This window comes from Taudactylus pleione, unplaced genomic scaffold (assembly GCF_031769625.1).
Source record: "Taudactylus pleione unplaced genomic scaffold, aTauple2 ptg000656l, whole genome shotgun sequence".
Classification (NCBI taxonomy): domain Eukaryota; kingdom Metazoa; phylum Chordata; class Amphibia; order Anura; family Myobatrachidae; genus Taudactylus; species Taudactylus pleione.
This window is the reverse complement of record NW_028285058.1, coordinates 931921-957934: the sequence shown is the minus strand read 5'-3', so window position 1 is coordinate 957934 and position 26014 is coordinate 931921. Positions and strand designations below refer to the sequence as shown.

Genomic DNA, 26014 nt, shown 5'->3' with positions numbered 1-26014 from the left:
GGAGTTCATGAAACACATTAATTAGGTCTGTAGTAATATTGACTTGTATCTAGTGTTCAATTAGGTAATGTTTATTTATACAAAGTATAAAAACTGTTGATATTATTGTAATTATGTACTATACTGACCCTTTATTACAAACCATCCAAAGCAACAGTCCTGATTCTAGTAGTTCATTCCAGCTTTCCAGTATTGCTATTAATAAATCTAAAAATTGGCAAACACTAGTTTGTGTCTGGTTGGGGAACCCTTGCCTCTCTTTCAGGGCATGGCCTAACTGGAAGTTTCTGCTGAGGAAGGTAACTCCGGTATGCATCCTCACCATCACACACATCCTCACCTTTTGGCTATTGCACACGCAACACATGCTCTGCCAACAGGCCTACATTCAATTCTGCATCAGCCCAATTCTGGCTTGTCAACTCAACCCCCACCATTGTGCAGCTGTAATTCATGACACACTGTATTACATCAGAATTATACTTCGTTCCTCATCATCCATTAAACTGTACGGCACTTCTTTGATATGAGGTTTATTGAAAAATAAAAGTGACACGCTCTGTAATTACATAGATATTACATGAATGGTCACAACGTGGGCTGCACGTCACTCTACACACACTGTAGCAGGATGGAGTTGGGGGGTCACTCTCCGCCATAAAAGCGCAATAAGTCACAGAGTAGTACTGCGGATAAAACATCAGCACTGTCCTATTCTAAAAGCTACAGTAAGCTCTCCACCTGTATCTATCACTTTAGCAATGACTGGAGTATATTCTGTTTATTTGCTTCTTGCATATATGACCCTTTGTGTCTTTTTATATGCTTATTTATATAACTACAACTATAATTTCTCTGTGTCTCTTTATATGCTTACCTATGTAATTATATCTTTCTCTGTCTCCTTATATGCTCATATATATAATTATATTTTTCCCTGTCCATTTATATGCCTATTTATATAATTATATCTTTCTCCTGAACCTATCATCACTTGACTTACTGTGTGACTGTTGTCTTTTTGCCCAACAGACTCTCCAGTTTTCTGACTTATTTTTCTTTCTCCAGACTCGGACTCTCCAGTTTTCTGACTTATTGATATTCTGTATGGTAGATATTGATATCTTTGTTTATATGATTTCCTCTCCTCCCCTCTGCCCCAGCAATAGACAGACACCACATTTATTGTATACTGAGAGTATATAAGCCACACATCGGACAGCAGGACCACATATGCGGCAACAGCACACAGATGGCAGCTACGCAGTATACACGGTAGCATGTAGGACATGTCTCTCGTGGCAGTGACCCCTGGCTGGGTTACACGCTGACGTGGATACCCTGAATAGTCAACTATAGTGACACATTGAACTCTGTGACCAGAAAGTCCATGTAATCCTTTTCTTTGGTCTTAAAGGCTTCAGCAATGATCCTGGCAGCGTCCCGATGTTCTTTATCTTGTAATGAGACCCCATTCACCTCTAGGATGACCTGGCCCACACGTAACTTGCTGCAGTTGTGAGCAGAGCCGCCTCGCTGTAACAGATGTATAAAAAGTATGTTACAGTGGTGGAGAGAAGGTTAACTGTACCAAATAACCAGATGTAATAGCAATGAGTAGGATGACTTACAGTCAGGTGCATAAATATTGGGACATTGACAGAATTTTCATAATTTGGCCTCTATTCACCACCACAATGGCTTTGAAATGAAACAAACAAGATGTGCTTTAACTGCAGACTTTCAGATTTAATTTGAGGGTAATTACATCCAAATCAGGTGAACGGTGTAGGAATTACAACGGTTTCTATATGTGCCTCCCACTTTTTAAGGGGCCAAAAGTAATGGGACAAACTAAACAATCCTAAATCTAACTTTCACTTTTTAATACTTTGTTGCAATCCTTTGTAGGCAATTACAGCCTGAAGTCTGGAAGGTATAGACATCACCAGACGCTGGGTTTCATCCCTGGTGATGCTCTGCCAGGCCTCTACTGCAAATGTCTTCAGTTCCTACTTGTTCTTGGGGCATTTTCCCTTCAGTTTTGTCTTCATCAAGTGAAATGCATGCTTAATCAGATTCAGGTCAGGGGATTGACTTGGTCATTGCATAACATTCCACTATTTAGCCTTAAAAAACTCTTTGGTTGCTTTTGCAGTATGCTTCGGGTCATTGTCCATCTGCACTGTGAAGCGCCGTCCAATGAGTTCTGAAGCATTTGACTGAATATGAGCATATAATATTGCCCGAAACACTTCAGAATTCATTCTGCTGCTTTTGTCAGCAGTCACATCATCAATAAATACAAGGGAACCAGTTCCATTGGCAGCCATAAATGCCCACGCCATGACACTACCACCACCATGCTTCACTGATGAGGTGGTATGTTTTGGATCATGAGCAGTTCCTTTCCTTCTCCATACTCTTCTCTTCCCATCACTCTGGTACAAGTTGATCTTTGTCTCATCTGTCCATAGGATGTTGTTCCAGAACTGTAATGGCTTTTTTAGATGTTGTTTGGCAAACTCTAATCTGGTCTTCCTGTTTTTGAGGCTCACCAATGGTTTACATCTTGTGGTGAACCTTCGATATTCACTCTTGTGAAGTCTTCTCTTGATTGTTGACTTTGACACATATACACCTACCTCCTGGAGAGTGTTCTTGATTTGGCAACTGTTGTGAAGGGGTTTTTCTACACCAGGGAAATAATTCTTCTGTCATCCACCACAGTTGTTTTCCGTGGTCTTCCGGGTCTTTTGGTGTTGCTGAGCTCTCCGGTGCGTTCTTTCTTTTTACAAATGTTCCAAACAGTTGATTTGGCCACACCTAATGTTTTTGCTATCTCTCTGATGGGTTTGTTTTGATTTTTCAGCCTAATGATGGCTTGCTTCAGTGATAGTGACAGCTCTTTGGATCTCATATTGAGAGTCGACAGCAACTGATTCCAAATGCAAATGTGACACCTAGAATCAACTCCAGACCTTTTACCTGCTTAATTGATAATGAAATAACGAGGGAATAGCCCACACCTGTCCATGAAATAGCTTTTGAGTTGATAGTCCCATTACTTTTGGTCCCTTAAAAAGTGGGAGGTACATATAGAAACCGTTGTAATTCCTACACCGTTCACCTGATTTGGATGTAATTACCCTCAAATTAAATCTGAAAGTCTGCAGGTAAAGCACATCTTGTTTGTTTCATTTCAAAGCCATTGTGGTGGTGAATAGAGGCCAAAATATGAAAATTCTGTCAATGTCCCAATATTCATGCACCTGACTGTATAATGCCTATGTAACACTAAGCATCAACATAGGGGTATATTTACTAAAGTACAGGTTTTCAGAAGTGAAGATGTTGCCCATAGCAACCAATAAGATTCTAGCTATTATCTTCTAGAAGGTGCTAGATAAATGTTAAGTAGAATCTGATTGGTTGCTGTGGGCAACATCTCCACTTCTAAAAACCAGCACTTTAGTAACTATATACCCCATAGAATTGTCCAGGTGACTATGTGTCACTGACAGCTGTTCAGAGGCCATGTTTAGTTGGATTACAGGACAATAGCCAGAGTAGATCCTAGAAGTGGCATAACTTCATCCCAGGTGCCCGGAGGCAAGATAAATGTTGGTGCCCCCCCAAATTAAAATGTACCACCCCCCCCAGCACCTATGCCAGCCCCAGCTGCCGCCCCCCCTATGCAGTTCCCCCAGTAGTGGTCCCCCTATGCAGTACCTCCAGTAGTGGTCCCCCTTTGCAGTGCCCCAGTAGTGAGGGCCCCTGTAGTGTCCCCAGTAGTAAGCCCCCTGTAGTGCTCCCAGTAGTAAGCCCCCAGTAGTAAACTCCCTGTAGTGCCCCCAGTAATGCCCCCTGTAGTAAGCCCCTGTAATGTCCCCTGTAGAAAGCCCCCAGTAATGCCCCCTGTAGTAAGCCCCCATAATGCCCCCTGTAGTAAGCCCCCTGTAGTGCTCCCAGTAATGCCCCCTGTAGTGCTCCCAGTAATGCCCCCTGTAGTAAGCCCCTGTAATGTCCCCTGTAGTAAGCCCCCAGTAATGCCCCCTGTAGAAAGCCCCCAGTAATGCCCCCTGTAGTAAGCCCCCTGTAGTGCTCCCAGTAATGCCCCCTGTAATAAGCCCCCAGTAATGCCCCCCGCGAGCGCACACACATACAAAAAAAAAAAAAAAAAAATATGAGATATGGTAAGAACTTACCCTTGTTATCTCTATTTCTACGAAGTCCATAGGGTTCCACAGGATACCTTGGGGTATAGGTGTGACGTCAGTCGCAGGGCACTTGGTCCCCCTCCTATACCCCGCCCCCGAGCCAAGGCACCTCAGTTAGTTACCAAGCCATAGGCCGGAGGAGGAGAAGGAAGAGAGAGAAAAAAGATCTGGACACATACAAGAATCACATTCTCACCAGAGGGAGACGGAAAACCGGTGACCAGAGCAAAGCCCATCTGCAGCACAGGTGCGACAGGGCGGGAGTCCTGTGGAACCCTATGGACTTCGTAGAAATAGAGATAACAAGGGTAAGTTCTTACCATATCTCATATTTTCTACTTCAGGGTCCATAGGGTATCCACAGGATACCTTGGGGATGTCCCAAAGCAGTATCCTTTAAGGGTGGGGACGCTCCTGTGCAGAAAGGAGAATCCGCCGCCCGAAGGAAGCATCCTGAGAGGCGAAGGTGTCAAACCTGTAATACCTCACGAAGGTATGGACAGAGGACCACGTAGCAGCCTTGCAGATCTGAACTGCCGAGGCACCACGTCGAGCTACCCACGAAGGACCCACAGACCTAGTGGAATGAGCCTTCAGAGAAGGAGGGACCGGTAGCCCTTCATGAAGATAAGCTTCAGAAATAGCCATACGGATCCAGGCTGCCAAAGTTTGCTTTGAAGCAGGCCAACCCTTTTTGCGGAAGCCATAGAGGACAAACAAAGCGTCCGACTTCCTAAACGAAGAAGTGCGGTCAACATAAGTCCTTAAGGCCCGCACAACATCCAAAGAGGCCTCACCCACGGAAAGACCCGGTGAGTTAAAGGCCGGAACAACTATTTCCTCGTTAACATGAAACTGGGAAACAACTTTGGGAAGAAACTCGGGCCGAGTGCGGAGCACTGCCCTGTTCCCATGAAAAACCAAGAAAGGGGGTCTACAAGAAAGAGCCCCTAACTCAGAAACACGTCTGGCTGAAGCAATGGCCAGAAGGAAAACAGTCTTAGCTGTTAGCCCTTTAATATCCACTGAGCCCAGTGGTTCAAACGGCGGTCCTTGGAGAGCCCTCAGGACCACAGCCAAATCCCAAGGCGCCACAGGTGGAACAAAGGGCGGCTGAATGCGGAGAACACCTTGCATAAAGGTGCGCACATCCGGGATTGTAGCAATCCTACGGTGAAACCAGACAGATAGGGCCGAAACCTGTACCTTCAAAGAAGCAAGGCGAAGCCCATGATCTAGTCCCGCTTGCAGGAAGGCGAGAATCCGAGACAGACGAAACTCCCGCGGTGCATAACCTCTCGGTCGACACCACTGGAAGAACGTATGCCACACGCGATGGTATATCCTCGCGGAAGACGGTTTCCGAGCTCGTAACATGGTACGCACCACAGAGCTGGAAAACCCCCGGGACCTCAGCATGGCCGTCTCAACAGCCACGCCGTCAAAGACAGCCGAGTCAGGTCCGGGTGAAGGCAAGGACCCTGAGACAGAAGGTCCGGTCGTAGCGGCAACCGCAGAGGACTGTCCACGGACAGACCCTGAAGGTCTGAGAACCAGTGCCGTCTGGGCCACGCGGGAGCTATCAACAGGAGCGTCCCTCCTTCCTGTTTGAATTTCCGGATTACCCGTGGAAGAAGGGAGACCGGAGGGAACAGGTATGCGAACCGGAACGTCCACCGGACGGACAGAGCATCCACCAGAGACGCCCCTTTGTCTCTTGTGCGAGACCCGTACAGCGGCAACTTGTTGTTGTGCCGGGACGCCATGAGGTCGATTTCTGGAAGACCCCACCTGTCCACCAGTAGTTGAAAAACGTCCGGGTGCAGGGACCATTCCCCTGGATGAACGTCCTGGCGACTTAGAAAGTCCGCCTCCCAATTTAGCACTCCCGGGATGAAGACCGCTGATATGGCCGGAAGATTGCGCTCCGCCCAAACCAGGATCCGAGAGACCTCTACGAGAGCCGCCCAACTGCGAGTTCCTCCTTGCCTGTTTATGTAGGCCACGGTGGTAGCGTTGTCCGACTGGACCTGCACCGGGTGACCCTGGAGAAACCGCTGTGCCTGCTGGAGAGCATTGAAGACCGCACGGAGTTCCAAGATATTTATTGGAAGCTCCGCTTCTGTCGGCGTCCACCTGCCCTGGAACAAGTGTGGACCCGAAACTGCACCCCAGCCCCGAAGACTGGCGTCCGTTGTCAACAGGACCCAATTTGGAACCCAGAACGGACGTCCCTTGTTGAGGTGGGTCGTCTGTAACCACCACGCAAGGGACAGGCGAACCTCCGGGGTGAGCACAATCGTCTGGGACTTCAGAGACTGAGGCAGCCCGTTCCACTTGGACAGGATCAGGTGCTGCAGAGGTCTGGAGTGAAACTGGGCGTATTCCACCATGTCGAACACCGACACCATGGAGCCAAGTAACCTCATCGCCGAGTGTAAGGACACCCGGCGGCTGTGCAGACAACTGCGCACCCTTGACTGTAAAGCAGAGATCTTGTCCTCCATCACGAAGATCCTTTGCTGTCCCGAGTCCAATAAGGCTCCAAGATGCAGAATCCTCCGAGACGGGATTAGAGTGGACTTCTGCCAGTTGATTAGCCAGCCGTGCCGTTGCAGCAGTGCAATGGTCAGGTCCAAGTGGCGTAACAGGAGCTCTGGAGATCCTGCCACTAATAACAGGTCGTCCAAGTACGGCAACATGCGGACTCCCTGCAGCCGCAGAGAAGCCGCCATGACCGCCATCACCTTGGTGAAAACACGTGGTGCTGTCGCCAGGCCAAAAGGTAACGCCCGAAACTGGAAGTGGTCGCTGCGGATTGCAAACCGGAGGAACTGTTGATGGCGCAAAAGAATAGGGACATGCAGGTAAGCGTCCTGTATGTCCAATGACACCATGTAGTCCCCAGGTTCCAGCGCCAGAATGATGGACCGTAGGGTCTCCATCCGAAACTTCGGGACCCGCAAAGACTTGTTGAGTGCTTTGAGGTTGAGAATCGGACGATATGACCCATTGGGTTTCTGTACCAAAAATAGATTTGAATAGAAACCCTGGCCCCTCTGGGAGAATGGAACAGGCACTATAACTCCAGCCTGGAGCATAGTGTGCAATACCTTCCGCAGCTCCGTAGCCTTGTTCCGGTCTGATGGTAGACCCGTGGTGAAGAATCGAGCCGGGGGTCTGTGCCGGAAGGAGAGGGCGTATCCGTGGGAAACCACCTCCAGAACCCAAGTGTCTGTCGTAGTGGTCGACCAACACTGGGCGAACTGTAGCAGGCGGCCTCCCACCCTGGGATCCCCCAAAGGGAGGCCCGGACCGTCAGGCCGCAGGCTTGTCATCTGGCTTGGGGGCCGGACGTCTGGTACTCCATGCCTGCTTCCGGGGCTTGGCCGATTTCTTAGGACCAGCCTGTCGAGGAAACGACTGTGGTTTGGGCCTGCCCTGGGCCCTAGATGACCGAAAGGACGATGGTCCAGAACCAGAAAGAGCAGCGGCCGACGGGAGACAAGCCGATTTGGCTGCCGCCAGCGTGGCCACAATCTTATCCAGATCCGGACCGAAGAGAACTTCTCCGGTAAACGGCAAGGCTTCCAGACCCTTCTTGGAATCTGCGTCCGCCTTCCAGGATCGCAGCCACAAGGTGCGACGAGCAGCTACCGCTGCTGAAGAAATTCTAGACACCAGAGTACTAATGTCTAGAGCCGCCTCGTTGATGTAAGTGGCCGAATCACGGAGATTGCCAATCAACTCCGCCTGTTCGGCCGGACAGTCGGAATCAAAAGAAGCCTCTAATGAATCCGCCCAGCGCTCCATCGCTCTGGCAACCCAGCAAATGGCCATAGCCGGCCGTGCTGCCCCCCCCCGCAAGGGAATAAGCGGACTTCAGGCAGATTTCCACCTTGCGGTCCGTAGCATCCTTAAGGGAGGACATGGATGGCATCGGCAATGTGGCACTACGGACAAGACGGGTCACGTGAGAATCCACCTGTGGAGGGGATTCCCACTTAGCAAAATAATTATCCGCGAACGGATAAGCCACCGCCAGGCGTCTCTGCGGCTGGTATCTTTTGCCAGGCTGTTTCCACGCCTCCTCTAAATGGTCCACCAACTGACCCGAAAGAGGAAAGACTGTGGCATCGCCCTTCACATCTTTGAAAAAGGCATATTTAGACTTAGCCGCTGGGGGAACTTCGTCCTCAATCACCAAGGCTGTGCGGACCGCCCGAATAAGTCCAGGAATATATACTTTGGACTTAGCATCAGCGTCCTTAGTATGGAGAGGTTCCTGATCGTAAGGATCCAGAATCTCCCCATCATCAGACGTCCCTTCGTCATCCTCATAAGGAGTGGACAGAGACGCCACCGGCCGTTTATGAGGCCGCATCACAGACTCCCCTTGCAATACATCCGACAAGTGCTGTACAGAACTCGTCAGTGAGTTAACCCACGCTGGCTCCTGAGAAACCGGGAGCGGGGAAATAGGGAGACTGTGGGGTACCACCAATTGTCGTGGGAAACCCTGCATGGGTGACGACACCACAGACTGCTGGGACAAACCCATCGGAGTAAACGCGGGCTGCGGAGCTAACTGGCCCACTAAAGCTGTTAGCGCCTGAGCGAAACAAGCCCAGGGCGGCTCCTGTACTGGTGCTGTAACCGTAAGAGGCCGCGCCATGGACAAACACTGCCGGCAAAGGCCCTCCGCGCTACCCTCCCCCTCCGCTAACGGTACTTTACACGTGGTACACTGTAGCCGGAGGGGAAAATCACTTTCAGACATGATGGCACCACGTATGTGACCCCTCTCACCAATTATATATTAAATTGGCGAGAGACCACCCTGCAGCACCGCACCGCAAGGGCTTAGCAGAAAGAACAGGGACAGTAATAAAGCTGACAGTTTAAAGAAAAGTTACAGGCAGCGCTAGCACAGTCACATACAATGCAAAGAAAATCAATTCCTGCACTAACAGCGCTGATCACTCAACTACACAGACACAGGGCCTGGTAGGACACAGCGCTGCATACACAGACCTTACCACAGCGGAGGAGAGGTATGCGGGGGGACCCAGACCACGATGCTTCCGTCCAGTGCTTCCAGCAGCGTTCACCATGCGTTGGAGAAGATGGCCGCCGAGAAGCAGAGAGGAGGCTGGCCTGGGGGAGGAGCGCTGACACAGGGCCAGTCAGCACAGTGCAGAGAGGGCTGTGTGCAGCGGGGGAGGCGCCGGCTGTGAGACAGGGAAGGCGCGCTCCCCTGGCATGCATTTAATCCCTGGGACGCCGCAGCGCTACCGCTCTGCTGCGGTCCGCTGTCCCAGGGGGTAGTGGAAGCGCAGGTTGGTCGCCTGGCTCCACGCTGCAGCCAGTCCCCAGGGAGCCCCCTGCCTGGGGACTTAGGACCATGTGATCAGCGGGGACCCACCGCGGGACCCCGCTGCTTACCTCTGTCCCCCTTGAATCCGGCCATGGTCCGGAACATCTGGGGTCACCGCTAGCTGTGACCCCAGATGCCCACCAGCATCCCCGGATCAGTACCGGCGTTCTGGTACCGGCCGGGTGTAGGGAAGACAGCATGGACGTCAGGACTGACTGTGCATGCTGTTCATCCAGATGTGCAGCCACAGCTGCATGAAGAAAAAGCTTCAGGGGCTCTTCTAGCCCCCACTCCAACAGGTGCACCCGACTCCGGCCGGGCACCAAACTAAACTGGGGTGCCTTGGCTCGGGGGCCGGGTATCGGAGGGGGACCCAGTGCATCCTGGGTGGCTGAAAGCTTAACTCTTTGGTGCCCTGCGACTGACGTCACACCTATACCCCAAGGTATCCTGTGGATACCCTATGGACCCTGAAGTAGAAAACAATACTTACCTGAAACCCCGCTCCAGTGCTGCTGCCTTCCGACCCCGGCGCCCGCTCCTCGGAACTATGGGAGTGATGTCATGACTTCACTCCCACAGTGCATTGCGGGGCCACAATGGGGCGGGGCCACAATCGCTGGTGATTACAGCTATGCCCAGAGCATCCTGAGGATGCTCCGGGGAGCTGTAAGGGCAGCGGTGTGACTGTCTGAAGTGCCCTAAGGGTGCTCCAGGCGGCACTGCTGCATAGATTCTGGCTGCAGGTTGCCATTCTAGGCACCCTGCTAGCCAAATGAGGCTAGCAGAAAATAGCTCATAGAGGGCCAGACCAAATGATTCTGAGGGTCTTATAAGGCCCCCGGGCCTTATAAGACCCTTATAAGGTTCCCCATCCCTGATGTTGGGCTTTGACAGTGCAACTCTTATGCCGGGTACATACTAGACGATAAGTCGTTCATATCGGGCACATCGGCCAGTGTGTATCCGCTATGTCACTGACGATGCACGCTCCCGCATTCAGGTCCGACAGGCGGTATCGTCAGCGGGGCTCATGCTGTTGAATTCAGCATGGACCCCACCGTTGCTCCATCCCTGCTGGCATCAGCAAGTGTGTATGCACTTGCCGACGCAGGCCCCCCCCGCTGGGTCTCACCGCACGCGATATCACATTGGTTGGACATCGTTTAGTGTGTACCTAGCTTTAGGGCGGTTTGGGGAAGATTTATCAAATGGTCAAGCACCCCTCTATGCAGGCGATATGATGTGATTTTGCTAAACGCCATATATAAAGAAGGATCCACTGGTCATAACCATGTTGACTCTCTTTAGCATGGGGGAGTCTATTTATCTGGCATTGTGACAATACTTGTATCACCGCTATTCTGTGATTTTCTACAATGAGCAGCAATAAAAACATTACCCTTAGCGCTGTCATATCTGTCATTTGTATTAAAAGCCCCCATAGTGATGTGAGTTAGACGCTCTGAGAATTCTGCACTATACTAAGTGCAGTTACAGTCTTCTTATGATGGAAGCTATGCACATTCTTATAACTAGTTTACAGCGGCCAGAATTGTTCCACAGAACCAAAGGGTGAAGCAAAACTCTTTAAACCTCTGACTTCTGGGTAGAGATCTAGAATTCCCTTATAGAGGTTCAACTCTTCAGTCTCTATGGCTGCAAGACAATACTGTTTCTTATAGACCCACAGCACTGGATAGTGTTTGATGTACGGCTGAATGAAGAGTTATACTGTATGGCGATGGGTACCTGTATGGTGACAATACGTGGCAAAGGCTGGCGTGTCTTGGCTCCTCCTTCAATAGCTATTCCCAGGGTAGGCGCACTTTTCATCACCCGTACTACGGTGGCGGAAGGCTCCAGCAGACCTGGCTACAATAGGACAATCCGTCAGTTCCCTTCATACAAGGATTATTCTCATGAGTGGATAAAGATTAGCACAGAGTAGAATACATAAAGCGACACAAACAGAAGGAAGCGGTAGAGTGTGACATCTGTCATTCTTGTTACAGGATCAAAACCATTCCAGAGAATAGGTAACACAATGGCCTAACATTTACCCTTCTTGGAAGTCATTATACATTGCATGCTGCTAATACAGGGAATCAGGGGACAGTCAAAAGATACAACAAGGCTGTGTTTATATCAGCAAGGTATCATACAAAATTCATTTACCAGAAATTATGCGGCTTTCATTGGATTCATAAAAATATTAACACTTGGAACCTGATTCTGAATCGAACATCACTGAATCTGCTTTAGCATCTTGTGCTAGTATCAACCCTTCCCCTGGTGTACAGTCGTGCGTCTGACTTTGAGCATCTATAGACGCTCTAATATCGTTTGGCTTGTCGCACCATCGAAACTTGCACCAACCCTATGCTAGGTGCAGATTTTCTGGCCTCCAATGTAAGCGATTAACTACCTGTGGGCCTGATTCAGCACAAGCCACACATAAGCAGCTTTGCAATTCCGTCCTTGCTAAAATGCAAATACAGCATCTGCGATCCCAGTGCTGCGACCGATGTCACGATGTTGGACGGCGCCAGCCAGCTGAGTAAGCATCGGCTTACGCAGGCTGGCCGGCATGTGTGGCCAGGAATCTGCGTCCATGGACGCAGATCCTGGCCTTGAACACACGGAGAACGGGGAAGACGCCCCCGTTTCCAGGAACGCAGGCCGTCCCCGGACCCTGAAACCACTCCATAAATGCCTTTGCCTGTCAATGAGACAGAGGCATACAGGGGCCTGCGTGCGATCACACCAGCGCGGTGAGGTAAAAGGCCGGGGGAGGGACTGGCTAGTATCAGAGCCAGATTTGCAGATGCATATCCGAACCCAAGGGTTCATGTGGGCATTATACAAAGGTGCAGTATATAGTGCTGGAAATTTGGTGTGTTTGATCAGGGATGTGCAGAAAAGGTAGACAGGGGAGGCAGTGCCTCACCTGTCATACACTTTTTACTCCAGAGTTTTGACTATAAAAATTATTAGAATAATACAAAGAAGATATTTATTAAATTTTCTTTACATTTTTTTTTTATTAGATTTTTATTGACAGAAGCATATCAGACATAGAGACTTTTTCCTCAGTGTAATACAAAGCACAATGGGTCTTATTCAGACCCGGTCGCAAGCGCTGAGCGCTCGCAACCAGGTCGAGGTTAAGGCCCTGCATACGCGCAGCGGCCGCACTGCACGTACGCAAGCCCTGGAGCGAGAGATAAATTCTCTCGCTCTGGAGCGATAGCTTGCCCCGTTTTGTAGGCGGGGCAGGGGGGTGGCTACACAAATGGAGGCATTCCTGACGGAACGCCTGCCGTTTTGTGGGCGGCCGCACTGACATCAGCAGTGATGTCAGTGGGAAGCTTCCTGCTCGATCAGAGCAGGAAGCTCCCTGGGGCTTGCGCTTGCCGAGACCCAACCTTAGGGTCTGGTCGCAAGCCCTGATGATCAACCTGGTCCGTCGCTAAAGCTGTGGGTGGTAACCCACAGCTTAGCTAGCGACCAGGAGGCCGCACTTCAAAACCCAAGCGGCCGCCCACATTCAGAGCGACCGCTCGCATTTTGCGAGCGCCTCTAAATGAGACCCAATGTGTCTTTACATTCTTCTTAGAATTTTTATAGTCAAAGCTCAGTAGTATACCTAAGTATGACAGGAAAGGCTCTGCCTCACCTGACCGCACATTACGGGATCACGCGGGACCCATTCTGCACATGCACAGAACAGGCACTGCTCTGCGCACATTCACAATAATCAGGAATCTGCGATCAGCAACCACGTTAGCGACACGCCTGCGATACTACCATAACACGCCCATGAGATGGACCACTTTCGTGCATCTGAATTGCCACCTACCAGTCAACGCCCACCACAGTACCAGTAAATGTCTGATACGTGCATCTCAATTGAAACTGCGCCTCTTTGTGTATACAACGTGCAATATGTGCCATAGGAATCTTAGATGATTTTCATGCACGCATTGTAGCTAAAAAGCATTCATCTTGGCGAACATCGTCATTGCGAGCAATTCAGAATCAGGCCCATGGACTCTAAGATAGGACACGGTAAAGGGTTTGTCACACTAACAGAAACAGGACAGCTGTTTATGGGACAGGGTGACTCCAGCAACAAAGACACAGAGCTCAGGTGTAACCACACTTGCCGATTCTCCCTGCATGTACAAAACAGTCTGGCAATTTCTCTGAAGCCTGGCCAGACAGAAAAGTGGTGGCAAAACCCACTGATACAAAGCAATTTGTGTCATATCGCTCCGTCCTACGTGGCACGATGCTGCAATTTGTGTCATCATGCTGCATTGAGCAGGGCACTAAGGTAGCGTTCCCGCTAGGCTGTATCAGCGGGGCGCCGCGCCCTGCCCTAATTCTGAAGGGCAGAAAGCACCCTGCCCTCCAGCGTGGCGCCCCACTGAAACAGCCTGCGGTTCTGTCCTCCACCCGTGGGCCTCAGTGTCCCGCGGGAGGTTAAAACGGCAGAGCAGCGGTCACCGCCGGTGAATGGACGCCGGGCGCATGTGCCCGGCATCCATTCACAGTGACAGCGGCGCTTGGGAGCTGCCCGGAATGTCCGTAAGTGCTGGGCACCCCCCAAGAGTGACGAAAAGGGGACACGTCATAAAGACAGGCACATTTTCATTGGCCACGCCCCCTTTTGTGGTGCGGCGCGTGCAGATGTGCCCTAGCTCTAAGTCAGACGCTCTGCCTGCCGCCGGACCTATAGTGAACACTACTATGGCATAAGTTGCCTAATTACGTACCACTGGCCCCCAACTTCACGGTGGTCTGAATGGTTGGCCACAATAGGTGTGGAAGGTGAAAGGTCCCTACTTCCCCTTACCGGTTTTGCTATACTCTCAGATCCTTTGGATTTCTGAGGCTGGGGACTGTTGTCCTTACTGCCCCCACCAACTTCCCCCGTGTCCACACCGCTGTCCTCGCTGAGAGTTTGTCCGCTGTCAGAAAGTTGGGAGAGAGAGGCTGGGAGAGAGACGGGCAGGACGGCTGAACAGAGGAAAAACATCTCACATGAGTAACAAGTGAAAACACCATACACAGGACACAGTTACGGTTATTGGGCGACTGATTTAGCGATGTTCGCATTGCCGAATTCTACGCCTATGCGCATGCCTATCAGCCGCAGTTGCAGCGATTGTTTTGCCATTACGCCCGCAGAGAGGATCCATTTGCAAAGTGAGTGGCAGGAAGTCATCGTTTGGTGGAGGTAACAGAAGGGGGGCGGCTAGGAAAACGCACTCATATCTGACTCTGTTACAAGGGTGCGCATAAATTAGACATTGCGATCTGCGCAGCATGAGAGCTTTCTGCGTGTCAGGAGAGCTGCAGTGTTTGCGGCTGGTCAGACTTGCCGCATATGCAGTATGGCTGCCTGATGTGCGTCGATGGCACCGATGTTTACGCTGCTGCACGCCGTCGGATGGATATGAGAAAGCAGTAGTGGGTGTCCCTATGCCGCCTGTGCTTTGAAAGGGCATTAGCATATTTTAGCAACTGCGATCCGTGAGAGAATGCAGTTGTGTTTGCATTAGTATACATCTCTTAATCAGGCTCATAGTATACATGGGCCTTATGTAGTAACCCGAGAGATACAGGCATGGGCACAATTTTGGCTAGATAGCCTGTATTTTTAAAGCAGCAATCATTTAAAGGCAAAATCAACTTGGATTTGCCTTTTAAATGTCAATTTAAAAATATGAACTAACTTGCCGGAAACAAGCCTGTGCCTGCTTCCTACGGGCCACTACCTAAGGTCCAATATATTCAAACAATCACAATAACACTCCGGGCTTGTATCTGCTTCCTGCAGGCTATTACCTAAGGCCCAGTATATTCAAACAATCACAATAACACTCCGGGCTTGTATCTGCTTCCTGCAGGCTATTACCTAAGGTCCAATATATTCAAACAATCACAATAACACTCCGGGCTTGTATCTGCTTCCTGCAGGCTATTACCTAAGGTCCAATATATTCAAACAATCACAATAACACTCCGGGCTTGTATCTGCTTCCTGCAGGCTATTACCTAAGGCCCAGTATATTCAAACAATCACAATAACACTCCGGACACCCTTTTACAGCGTCATTCCCCTGCAGCAGCTTGCCATGGTGAGAGGATGAAACCAAAAGTCAGCAAGTACTGTATGCTTTGGGGCAATGCGGAGAGAGGTATGAGAAGAAGAGGTAGGTTTGGCATATGATGACGCCCCATCCACTCAGTCTTCACTGAGGTGGGAGGAGCTTTAATACCCAATTTGCATCACCCTGCTCACCATTCAGACAGGTAACCCCTGTGGGAGAATTGCCTGCACTTTCAGGATTCTAGGAAGTATCAACCTAATTACAGCTTTTCAAGGACAGTAGCTATCAGCTTTTTGTTTATATACACAGAAAACAGAGGGCCTGATTCAGACCCGGTCGCTAGCATCGCAGTGCGCATGTGCGAACTACTCATAGCGATCGGAACCCGCTCGCTCGCCCTGCAAAGACAGCCCCAGTGTAATGAGTGACAGGAGAGGCCGTTTGTGGGTGGTAACGGGCAGTCCAGTGAAAATGTGGACTGAGTGTCTCAATGCCGTCTCAGAGGCCTGCATAATTAACAGGCAGCGTCATACTACACGTCACCAGCCTTTTTTTTTAACTGCAATCCTCGCAGTGCCTGCGGTAGGGTAGAGGCAACCACAAGCGCTGCTTTCGCTTCCGATGGTCCTCGATGTACCAATGTTTAATACACTTCCTGGAGATGACGTGTGCTAGTGGGCGTCTCACCATATGCTAATGGGCGTCTGCATACACAAAGTGATTGCTCGCCAAGACATAGTGGGCGTTCTTATGCCTTGCCGTGCGATCGCCTGTCTTGATGTCACTTAGCTGAATTTGCATACGTGGGCTTAGCCAATGAGCGGCTCCTCCACGTGGGTCCCAGCCAATGAGCGGCCGCTAATGTTAGCCGTCGCTAATTGGGTGACGGCCCGGGACTGAAGTCAAATCGTTCCCACGAGCAGACATTAGCTCAGTGTTACAGCATGCATGCAGAAGCATGTTGTTACACTGTATGCGGCCCAAGTATTGGATTTCAGCGGAGAACATTGAGGGACATAAAGGTGAGTATTGGATCTTTTTTTACAGGTAATTCGATGGGATACTTTACGTTGACAAGGGGACATGAACATCTGGAAACAGGCGAGTATGTGTGTGTTTATGGATGCAATAAAGCTTTATTTTCACGGTGTGTTGTGTGTTTTATTAACCATTTCTTTACAGGTGAACTACAGGTACCAGTGGGCCCTTAATGCCCCGCATGCTGGTACTTGTGGTTCTCCAAGTACCAGCATGGGGGGAGGCTTGCTGGGACCTGTAGTTCCACTGTAAAGACAATGATGAAAAATCTAATTTTTACACTACACCTAACACTATCAATCCGCCACCCACCACCCAGAGGTGACGGGGATAGCCCCGGGCTATCAGCCTAGGCCAAGGGTGCCCTGGAGAGGGTGACCCCTTTATTAGGGGGTCCCCAACTCCCCAGGGATCCCTGGCCTGGGCTGACTAATGGTCAGGGCTGATGCTGCGGCTGGGGGGCCCGGTGAAAGGGCACCCCTGGCTGTGGCATCAGTCCCCCATTAGAAAGGGTTCAGGGCTGGTTTTAAATATACGGGGTACCTCACATAATTTTTTTTCTCCGTATATTTAAAACCAGCTCTGTCCCTGTTGCTGGTTCGTAATTTACAGTGGAACCCTACACATTTTTTTCCCTATAAATTAAGAACCAGGACAGGCTGGCAAGCCCGGGGCTGGTTAGTGTTTTGGGGGTGTCTTAACACACAAGCAGCAAGCACATATCTCACTGATATGTGCTGGCTGCTAGCTCGGGAGAGATTTGCAGAGAGAAAACACTGCAATCTCGGGTGAGTAATCTCCTGCAAAACGAGTTACTCGGAAGAGATATCTCGTTCTGTTTCACCATCGGCAAACTCGTTTAGCCTCAAATCGCCTGTTGGTAAATTTGGTTAAAAAAAATGTATTAAATCACCCGAATTTTGGCGAGTACTAACGAGATAAATCACTTTGAAAATCGGGACCATCTCGAATATTAGTAAATTTACCCCCTATGGTTTTATATAGCTCTGCATGCAACTATACCATAAAACCACAAGAGGGTGCTATTTGCTAGTGATATTTTATGGACTCGGCACACATGTATCAGAAGTCATGTACGCAGTATGAAGGATATGCTTTACTATAAATGTGTGACCGCTAACTCCTTCCTCTGTATGACTGTAAAACAAAAGGGGAACATTGTAGACTGATCTACTACATTATAGATGGAGGCCTTTGTTCTTATTTGCATTGTGATGCAGAGGCTCATTTAGAATCTGGAAAAAATCTGCAGCACATAATTTCTGTGCAACTGTTTTCTACATTTTATTTTGTAAGTACAGTCAGGTGCATAAATATTGGGACATTGACAGAATTTTCATATTTTGGCCTCTGTTCACCACCACAATGGCTTTGATGAAACAAACAAGATGTGCTTTGACTGCAGACTTTCAGATTTAATTTGAGGGTAATTACATCCAAATCAGGTGAACGGTGTAGGAATTACAATGGTTTTTATATGTGCCTCCCACTTTTTAAGGGGCCAAAATTAATGGGACAAACTAAACAATCCTAAATCTAACTTTCACTTTTTAATACTTTGTTGCAAATCCTTTGCAGGCAATTACAGCCTGAAGTCTGGAACGCATTGACATCACAAGACGCTGGGTTTCATCCCTGGTGATGCTCTGCCAGGCCTCTACTGCAAATGTCTTCAGTTCCTGCTTGTTCTTGGGGCATTTTCCCTTCAGTTTTGTCTTCATCAAGTGAAATGCATGCTCAATCGGATTCAGGTCAGGGGACTGACTTGGCCATTGCATAACATTCCACTTTTTAGCCTTAAAAAACTCTTTGGTTGCTTTTGCAGTATGCTTCGGGTCATTGTCCATCTGCACTGTGAAGCGCCGTCCAATGAGTTCTGAAGCATTTGACTGAATATGAGCATATAATATTGCCCGAAACACTTTAGAATTCATTCTGCTGCTTTTGTCAGCAGTCACATCTTCAATAAATACAAGGGAACCAGTTCCATTGGCAGCCATACATGCCCACGCCATGACACTACCACCACCATGCTTCACTGATGAGGTGGTATGTTTTGGATCATGAGCAGTTCCTTTCCTTCTCCATACTCTTCTCTTCCCATCACTCTGGTACAAGTTGTTCTTTGTCTCATCTGTCCATAGGATGTTGTTCCAGAACTGTAATGGCTTTTTTAGATGATGTTTGGCAAACTCTAACCTGGTCTTCCTGTTTTTATGGCTCACCAATGGTTTACATCTTGTGGTGAACCCTCTATATTCACTCTCTGATGGGTTTGTTTTGATTTTTCAGCCTAATGATGGCTTGCTTCACTGATAGTGACAGCTCTTTGGATCTCATATTGAGAGTCGACAGCAACTGATTCCAAACGCAAATGTCACACCTAGAATCAACTCCAGACCTTTTACCTGCTTAATTGATAATGAAATAATGAGGGAATAGCCCACACCTGTCCATGAAATAGCTTTTGAGTTGATAGTCCCATTACTTTTGACCCCTTAAAAAGTGGGAGGCACATATAGAAACCGTTGTAATTCCTACACAGTTCACCTGATTTGGATGTAATTACCCTCAAATTAAATCTGAAAGTCTGCAGTTGAAGTACATCTTGTTTGTTTCATTTCAAAGCCATTGTGGTAGTGAATAGAGGCCAAAATATGAAAATTCTGTCAATGTCCCAATATTTATGCACCTGACTGTATATTGTAATGACATTGGTGTTTTCTTTTGCACCTATAAATGTACTGTCTTTGTGACTGGATAGCGCAAAAGGCATCCAAGCAAAAGTAATTTATACCCTCATAGTTGCTGCAATCTTATACACTAACTTTTTGTAGCACCAATGTATTGTGTCATTGTACACTGGGACACACACACATACACAGTGATGCAATGTCGGCATGGTTGGATTGGGCCATAGTGGTGCAGGGGTAATCCCCAGTGGGCTCACTGAGGGCCCCATCTTATCCTATAAGTGTCAGGTTCCAGACGATGCACTTGAGTTATACATTTCTATGGAAACTACACAAAGATTCGCCCTCTTACCAACCAATCTTTGCAGTCTCGACACAACCCTATCCTCTCTAGTGGTTGGACGAAGCGATGGGGGAGGTTGGATTAAAAAGATCTACTAACCAAGTTATTATGAAATACAAATATATTATTTGGTAAGTATAATCGGACAGCGGCCTCTGGAGCAGAATTGTGGCCAGACAGCATCCTCGGAAGTGCAGGTGTGGCTGTGTAGCGTCCTCAGGGACAGACTTGTGACTGCTCAGCAGCCTCTAGAGCAGTCTTGTGGCCATCCAGCAACCTCTGGAGAGATCTTGTAGCCATCCAGCTACCTCTATAGTTTAATTGTGGCCAGGCAGCATCCTCGGAAGGGAAATTGTAGCCTTTTAGTGTCCTTGGGTGCGGCCTCTCGGGCAGACATATGGCCATTCCAGTGGCTTCTGTCACGGGATTTTGTCCATCCAGCGGATTCTGGGGAAATCTTGTGGCCGTCCAGCAGCCTCTGGGGAAATCTTGTCCATCCAGCAGCTTCTTGGGACATCTCGTGGCCTTTCCAAAAGCTTCTGGTGTGCACTAGTGTCCGTCCAGAGGCCCATGGGGAAGTCTTGTGGCCGTCCAGAGGCCTTTGGAGCTGGTTTGTGGCCTAACAGCGTGCAGTGGAGGTGTGTTTTGGCTGAGAATCAGCCAATGGAGATGTCTTGTGGTTGGGAATTGGCTTCTGGAGTGGTCTTGTGGCTGGGCAGTAACCTCTGTAGTGGAATCGTGGCCAGGCAGTGGTCTCTGGAGCGTACTTGTGCCGGCAGATTTTGACTCTGCACTTATAATGGGATTTAGTTATGGGTCTCAATCCCGACATCGGAATCCCGGCAAGGGATTCAAGAAAGGTGTAGAAATACCGATGCCTATATTAATCCCAATGCCCGAACACTGTGGACGCCAGCCCGAACAAAGGTAAGTCCGGGGCTCCCTTAGCGTTAGCCACAGGGGGTGGAGGGTTAGGATTAGGGAGTCTAGTGGGGTTAGGCTTGGGGGGGAGATTAGGGTTAGGCCCCCCTAGGGGGGAGGGTTAGGGTTAGACACCCCCAGGGAGAGATTAGGGATAGGCACCCCCCAGGAGGGTTAGGTTTATGGAGCGTTAAGAGGGGGTTAGAGATAGGCAGTAATAGACTCTGGATCAGTGATATAACGCTTTACATTTTGAGTTTGTACAGCCAACTTAAATCCAGCCGCCATCTTCCCCTGAAGCCAGCAGTAGTAGATTCCTCTGTCACTGAGCTCTAGAGAAAGTTCAGATACTTTCCGTGGTCAATGAACACTCTCTTAGAGTCACTAGGCCCAACTAGATATTTTGTGCTGTAAAGCCTTTCATTGTCTTTATCCCAAGCCACAGCTTGTCCTGGCATGACTCCTGGACATTCAATGACCAGCTTGCTGCCTACAGGCTTAGCGTACATTTGAGTTGGTACCTTCGGCAGCCAAGGAATGGGATCTTTAAGTTTCATCACCCCACTTAGCAACAAATTGGAGAGCTTTCCTGGGATGCCTGTTGGTGTCTTTCTGCAGGTAGTCATACTGCTCCTGATCAGGATTTCTGGTTTGCGATTAGAGAGAAATTTTTTAAATCTTGCTGGAACAGCTCCGAATCCACAAGGAGCCACACCTTTGTTGGGGACACGATACCTTGGGTAAAGGTAGTCACTCCTTACATAGCAAAAGCCCAGTCTCCTTTGCTCTCCTTTCACATCACAGCAATAGCATACGGTCCAGTCCAAAAAAGTAGTGAAGGATACAAAGTCTTTCATTTCCAGGTCTTCTTGTGGGTGACCATTCTGGCCTTCAAATGCTACATGTGCTTTTTAGGATGAATGTCAATTCTATATCCATAGAAAAAAGGTATCACAGCGCGCCGGACACCAGCACTCACTTACCGGGTCCGTTGGCGCTGGTCAGCGGCAGGACAGTGGGCACTGCCGTGTGAATCCACCTCCTCCTTGCGGCATGGTGCGGTAGGCCGCGGGGGGGGGGTGTGCACCGCCATCCATAAGATTTAAAGGGCCATACCCTCCCCATTGTGACCATACAGAAGGCGCCTAATTGAAGCCCCTGTCTATTTAAAGAACTCCCTGGGAGCACTCCTGTGCCAGAGTATAGGCTCCCATACATTATACCAACGTTCCCAGTGATTACTGCTTCCTCGTTCCTGACCTCGGCTTGTTTCTGACCTGATTCCGTCTTCTCCCTGGTACTGCACTTGTATTTCAGTTTTGACCTTGGCTATCCTGCGTGACCTGTTTTTGCCTGTTCCTTGGTACCGCCTTGTCCGTTTGGTTCTGACCCGGCTTGTCGACCACGTATACGTCTATATTGTATCTGCTCGATCCAAACAACACCAGCACCTGTACAAGGGACCAAGTCTTAGAGCTGCGACCTGTGTGTTGGACACAGCTAAGTCCAAACCTCCTTGTGGGGTTCCCTGGTGAATACTACCGGCAAGTTAGACTACGTGCCTTAGTAGTAGGTCTCGCCAATCCCGAAAAATATTGGTCAGCATCCATTACTTATCCGAGAGTTGTGACATTGACATGCATTATGTCCATAAGCGCCCCAACATTTCAAAGAGGCATCAGGGGCTCACTGAGTGCACTGCACAATTGCTGGGAACTGTGTAAATCCCATGAGAATTTGCACAAAAGGTCAGAGAGGCATGTGCTGAGCTTTGATTAGTGGAGCTCATCACATGCTTCTCTGACCTGTGGAGGAGATCAGCAGAAACCTCATGGGAGGGATTCATGAGAGGAAGGCAGCAAGTGTACTGTTTGCTGAATGCTGAGGAATGAACAGAAGCAGTGAGGTATGTTGGATACACATATACAGCTGTATGTAACATGTCTGACTTGTTAGATAATTACATTAAAGGGAAACTGAGTTTGCATATTTGTTTATTTTTGACAATATTTCCAGCTATTTATATCCTACTGAAATCTGCGGTGGTTTTTTTATTTTATTTTTATAAGAACGTTTTTGTTGTTGGTTTTTGGACATTATAAATTGAAGTCTGAGCACATCTACCTCCTCTGGGTGTAATCAGGTTAGGCACTAGGGGGAGGGTTAGGCACTAAGGGGGGAGGTTTTGGTTTAGGGTGCAGGGAGGGGGGGTTAGCATACCGATTTCCTGTTCCCGAGGCCAAACTTAAGTACCCTTAGGTAGCTGGTCATAGGATGCAGAGATCAGCTGAGTGACTGCAAGACTACCATTGGAGGGGGCTAGATCAGGTGACATAGATCAACATGGCTGCGTCCATGAACGTGGTCGCGACACAGAGACCGCAGTATGGAAGTCCTAGCAGACCCTGGGGAAAATACTCAGTCCACTACTCAGCTGCCCCTGAGAGGGCGACATTCAACGATTTAGGGGCACCAAAATGAAATTATATCTTACCCCGCCAACCTAAAAACGTTCTGGCACCCGTGCCTCACACCTACAAACAGAGCTGCCCCCACTGTTTGTAGGTTTGAGGCACATGTTGCTGCAAGCATCTAACACTAAGTTAAGAAGTATTCTTACCTCGAGTTTGGGGAACAGCTCGAATTTCATTCACATCAGGTTCACTGTTAGGCCGATGGACTTCCACCATCACAAAATGCTGGCTTGTGTGAGGATCTGATGCTTCTGGGTGTGAGGGAGAGGGTGGATGAGGAGGGCTTTCCACCACAGGCTTTAATCTAGTGGGTGACTGAACTCTTGGGAAGGGGGTCATGGGAAGCTGCGTAACCAGAGCCAGCTGGGCTGCAGGACATATAGGAGTCTGATGTTTCGGAACGATGGTGGCATATATCGCTTGGTTTTGGTTCTGAGGAGAGGTTGGGGGTGTACCGAGAGGAGGCAGTGGGGGGCTTGGTGTTGGGGGTGACGTAAGAGGTGGAAGTGGTGGACTTGGATGAGGTGGAGCTGTGAAGAAAAGCCCAGACTGTGATGATCCGGAGGAGGGGCGCTTGGCTCGTTCCCCACCCTGTCGCCGAAATACTGCAGGTGATTCTTCTTTAGGGAGGGGAGGAGGCGGCCTATACGCTGGAGGCTCCTCTAGGAGGGAGTTGACATCATCCTGCAAATATTTAAAAAATAAAGTTTATTCAGTCGATTTCTGCCTTGCCGGAAGCTAAACTGAAACATTCTCTGTAGAGAACAGACTAAAATATAGAACCTCTAGAAAGTGTGTATCTTGGGCCTGATTCATTCCGGATCGATATTGCGATTACGCACGCAGTCCCACTGCAAAATATGCTAATGAATGCTATCGCAATGCCATCGCATCCTAAAATAAGGACGCCCCCCTTACCTTACACACATCCGTAATACTTAGCAAGTCTGCGAAACCATCGGTAACATCGCAGCCTCACGCACACTTGCACAAGCTCTGACCTTACTCAGGAACTGCTAACCTTATTGCACGCTGTGAAAGCCCAAGCTGTGTATGGCATCGCAGTGGCTAATATATGCAGGCCCCTGTAGCGGCGTTCAAACGCACTGGCACGCCTGCGTTTCGCTGATCACCCCCCCATCACCATCCCCAAATGCTCACTTCCTGTCAATCACTCTGCGATGGGTCTGCGTGGACACTGCGATCGCAGTCATGATTGCAGTGGAGCCTTTGCACACGCGCACATACGCAGACGCAACAATCGGCCTGCTGCGTGCATAATCGCAGTTGTCATCGGTAACGAATCAGGCCCATAGTCTGTGCTCTCTGAGTCCAGTGCAACGTGTCTGTGTTTGCGTGAAGCCCGGGAAGCCTGATTTACTACTTTATGCTAATGCCAGTATCCACTCTGCTAATGTGAGAATCTCAGCGCCTTTCAGCAGGAAGATGCGCTGCCCACTGTGCTTTACTCTAAACGCCCAACCATTATCATTACTATCAGCACTTGTACCAACCTCATGCTAGGTGAAATAGAGCCGTCAGAGAGAGGTATCCCCTCCCAGTATGCTTGACTCAAGATAAGAACACACTATACGGTTATATGTCCAATCTGGCTGGTTGGAACGGAAATCTGGTAATGTATTGGAGAACTTTATGTGCTGCAGTTAACGCTTCCCTGCATGTACTAATCAGAATGACAGCTATGGGCCCCTGTCATTATTGGCGCTGCTATCCCTAGATAGGGCAGCGATCTGGTAAGCCTGGTAGTGGCACTGACCATCCCGACAACTGCAGCCAAAGCTGTAACCAATCTGAGACTGCCTTCTGCCACATTACGGCTATGGTCACTTATGCAGGGTCAAAACTAGGATTTTTGTCACCCGGGGCAAGACAGTGATTTGCACCCCCTCCCCCAAAAAAACAAAGAGGGCGATCTTCTGCGAGCACCTTCATTGCATGCTCCCGAAAAGGGTGTGTGGTTTTATGACACAGCAATGCCCTTTACACATTATGCCACACTAAGTAATAGACCTTAGAACAGATTATGCCACACAGTAATGTCCCTTATAACATTACAGTATGCCACAGTAATGCCCCTTACACATTATGCCACACAGTAATGTCCCTTATAAAATATTATGCCACAGTAATACCCCTTACACAGTATGCTGTCCCCCATGTGACTCCCTCCCCCTGTGTCCCTCCAGCAGCAGGGCTCAGAGTCAGTCAGGCAGGCTCAGGCTGCAGCGCACAGGAGTTTTGAGGGCTGCTGCTGCTCCTCCGCCCTTTCTCCCCTGCGGCCGCTCCCGGAATGCCAGTGGCGGGCGTGACATCATCGCGCATGCTATTCTGGGAGACTGGGACTCCCAACAGCCACTGCTGACACACAGTAACTGTAGACGGCACAAGCGATGGGCCTGCGGACGCGCCCCCTCCTGTCCGGCACCCGGGGCACGTGCCATCTGCCCCCCGTAGTTGTGCCCTGACTTATGGTCCACAATTTTAGTCTTACGTGACCATGTTTCTGAACAGTCTCCTCACTGTAATCATCTCAATTGAACATAACCTGTTTCATTGGCCTGATAGATGCAGCCGAGGTGATCTGAGGAACACAATTGCTCTATGTTGTGTGTTTACATTCCCATCTGTTATTATTCCTTGCACAGGCTAGTACCTGTAAGCCTACTGAACCTGCAAATTAAAGACACACAGCAAGCACCATCGGGACTTACACCAGCCCAGGGCCGTAACTAGGGGTGTGCAGGTGTGCCATCGCACAGAACACAGGGCTCTGTGGCTGGCACA

At 49.3% G+C, this 26014-nt stretch overlaps 1 protein-coding gene and 1 pseudogene across 2 annotated transcripts in view; both read right to left on the bottom strand.

Moving 5' to 3' along the window:
• Nucleotides 1-525: 525 nt before the first annotated feature.
• Nucleotides 526-26014, bottom strand: part of WHRN (whirlin) — a 169012-nt gene continuing 143523 nt past the window's right edge. For both annotated transcript variants that reach the window (XM_088455488.1, XM_088455489.1), the window contains 4 exons: nucleotides 23356-23893; nucleotides 14459-14622; nucleotides 11350-11472; nucleotides 526-1536 (listed from right to left, as the gene is read on the bottom strand). In XM_088455488.1, coding sequence (XP_088311614.1) covers nucleotides 1354-1536; nucleotides 11350-11472; nucleotides 14459-14622; nucleotides 23356-23893 — 1008 coding nt within the window. In that variant the 3' untranslated portion in view covers nucleotides 526-1353. The remainder of the gene's footprint in view (nucleotides 1537-11349; nucleotides 11473-14458; nucleotides 14623-23355; nucleotides 23894-26014) is intronic.
• On the bottom strand, nucleotides 20937-23190 carry LOC148478395 (Ig-like V-type domain-containing protein FAM187A; annotated as a pseudogene).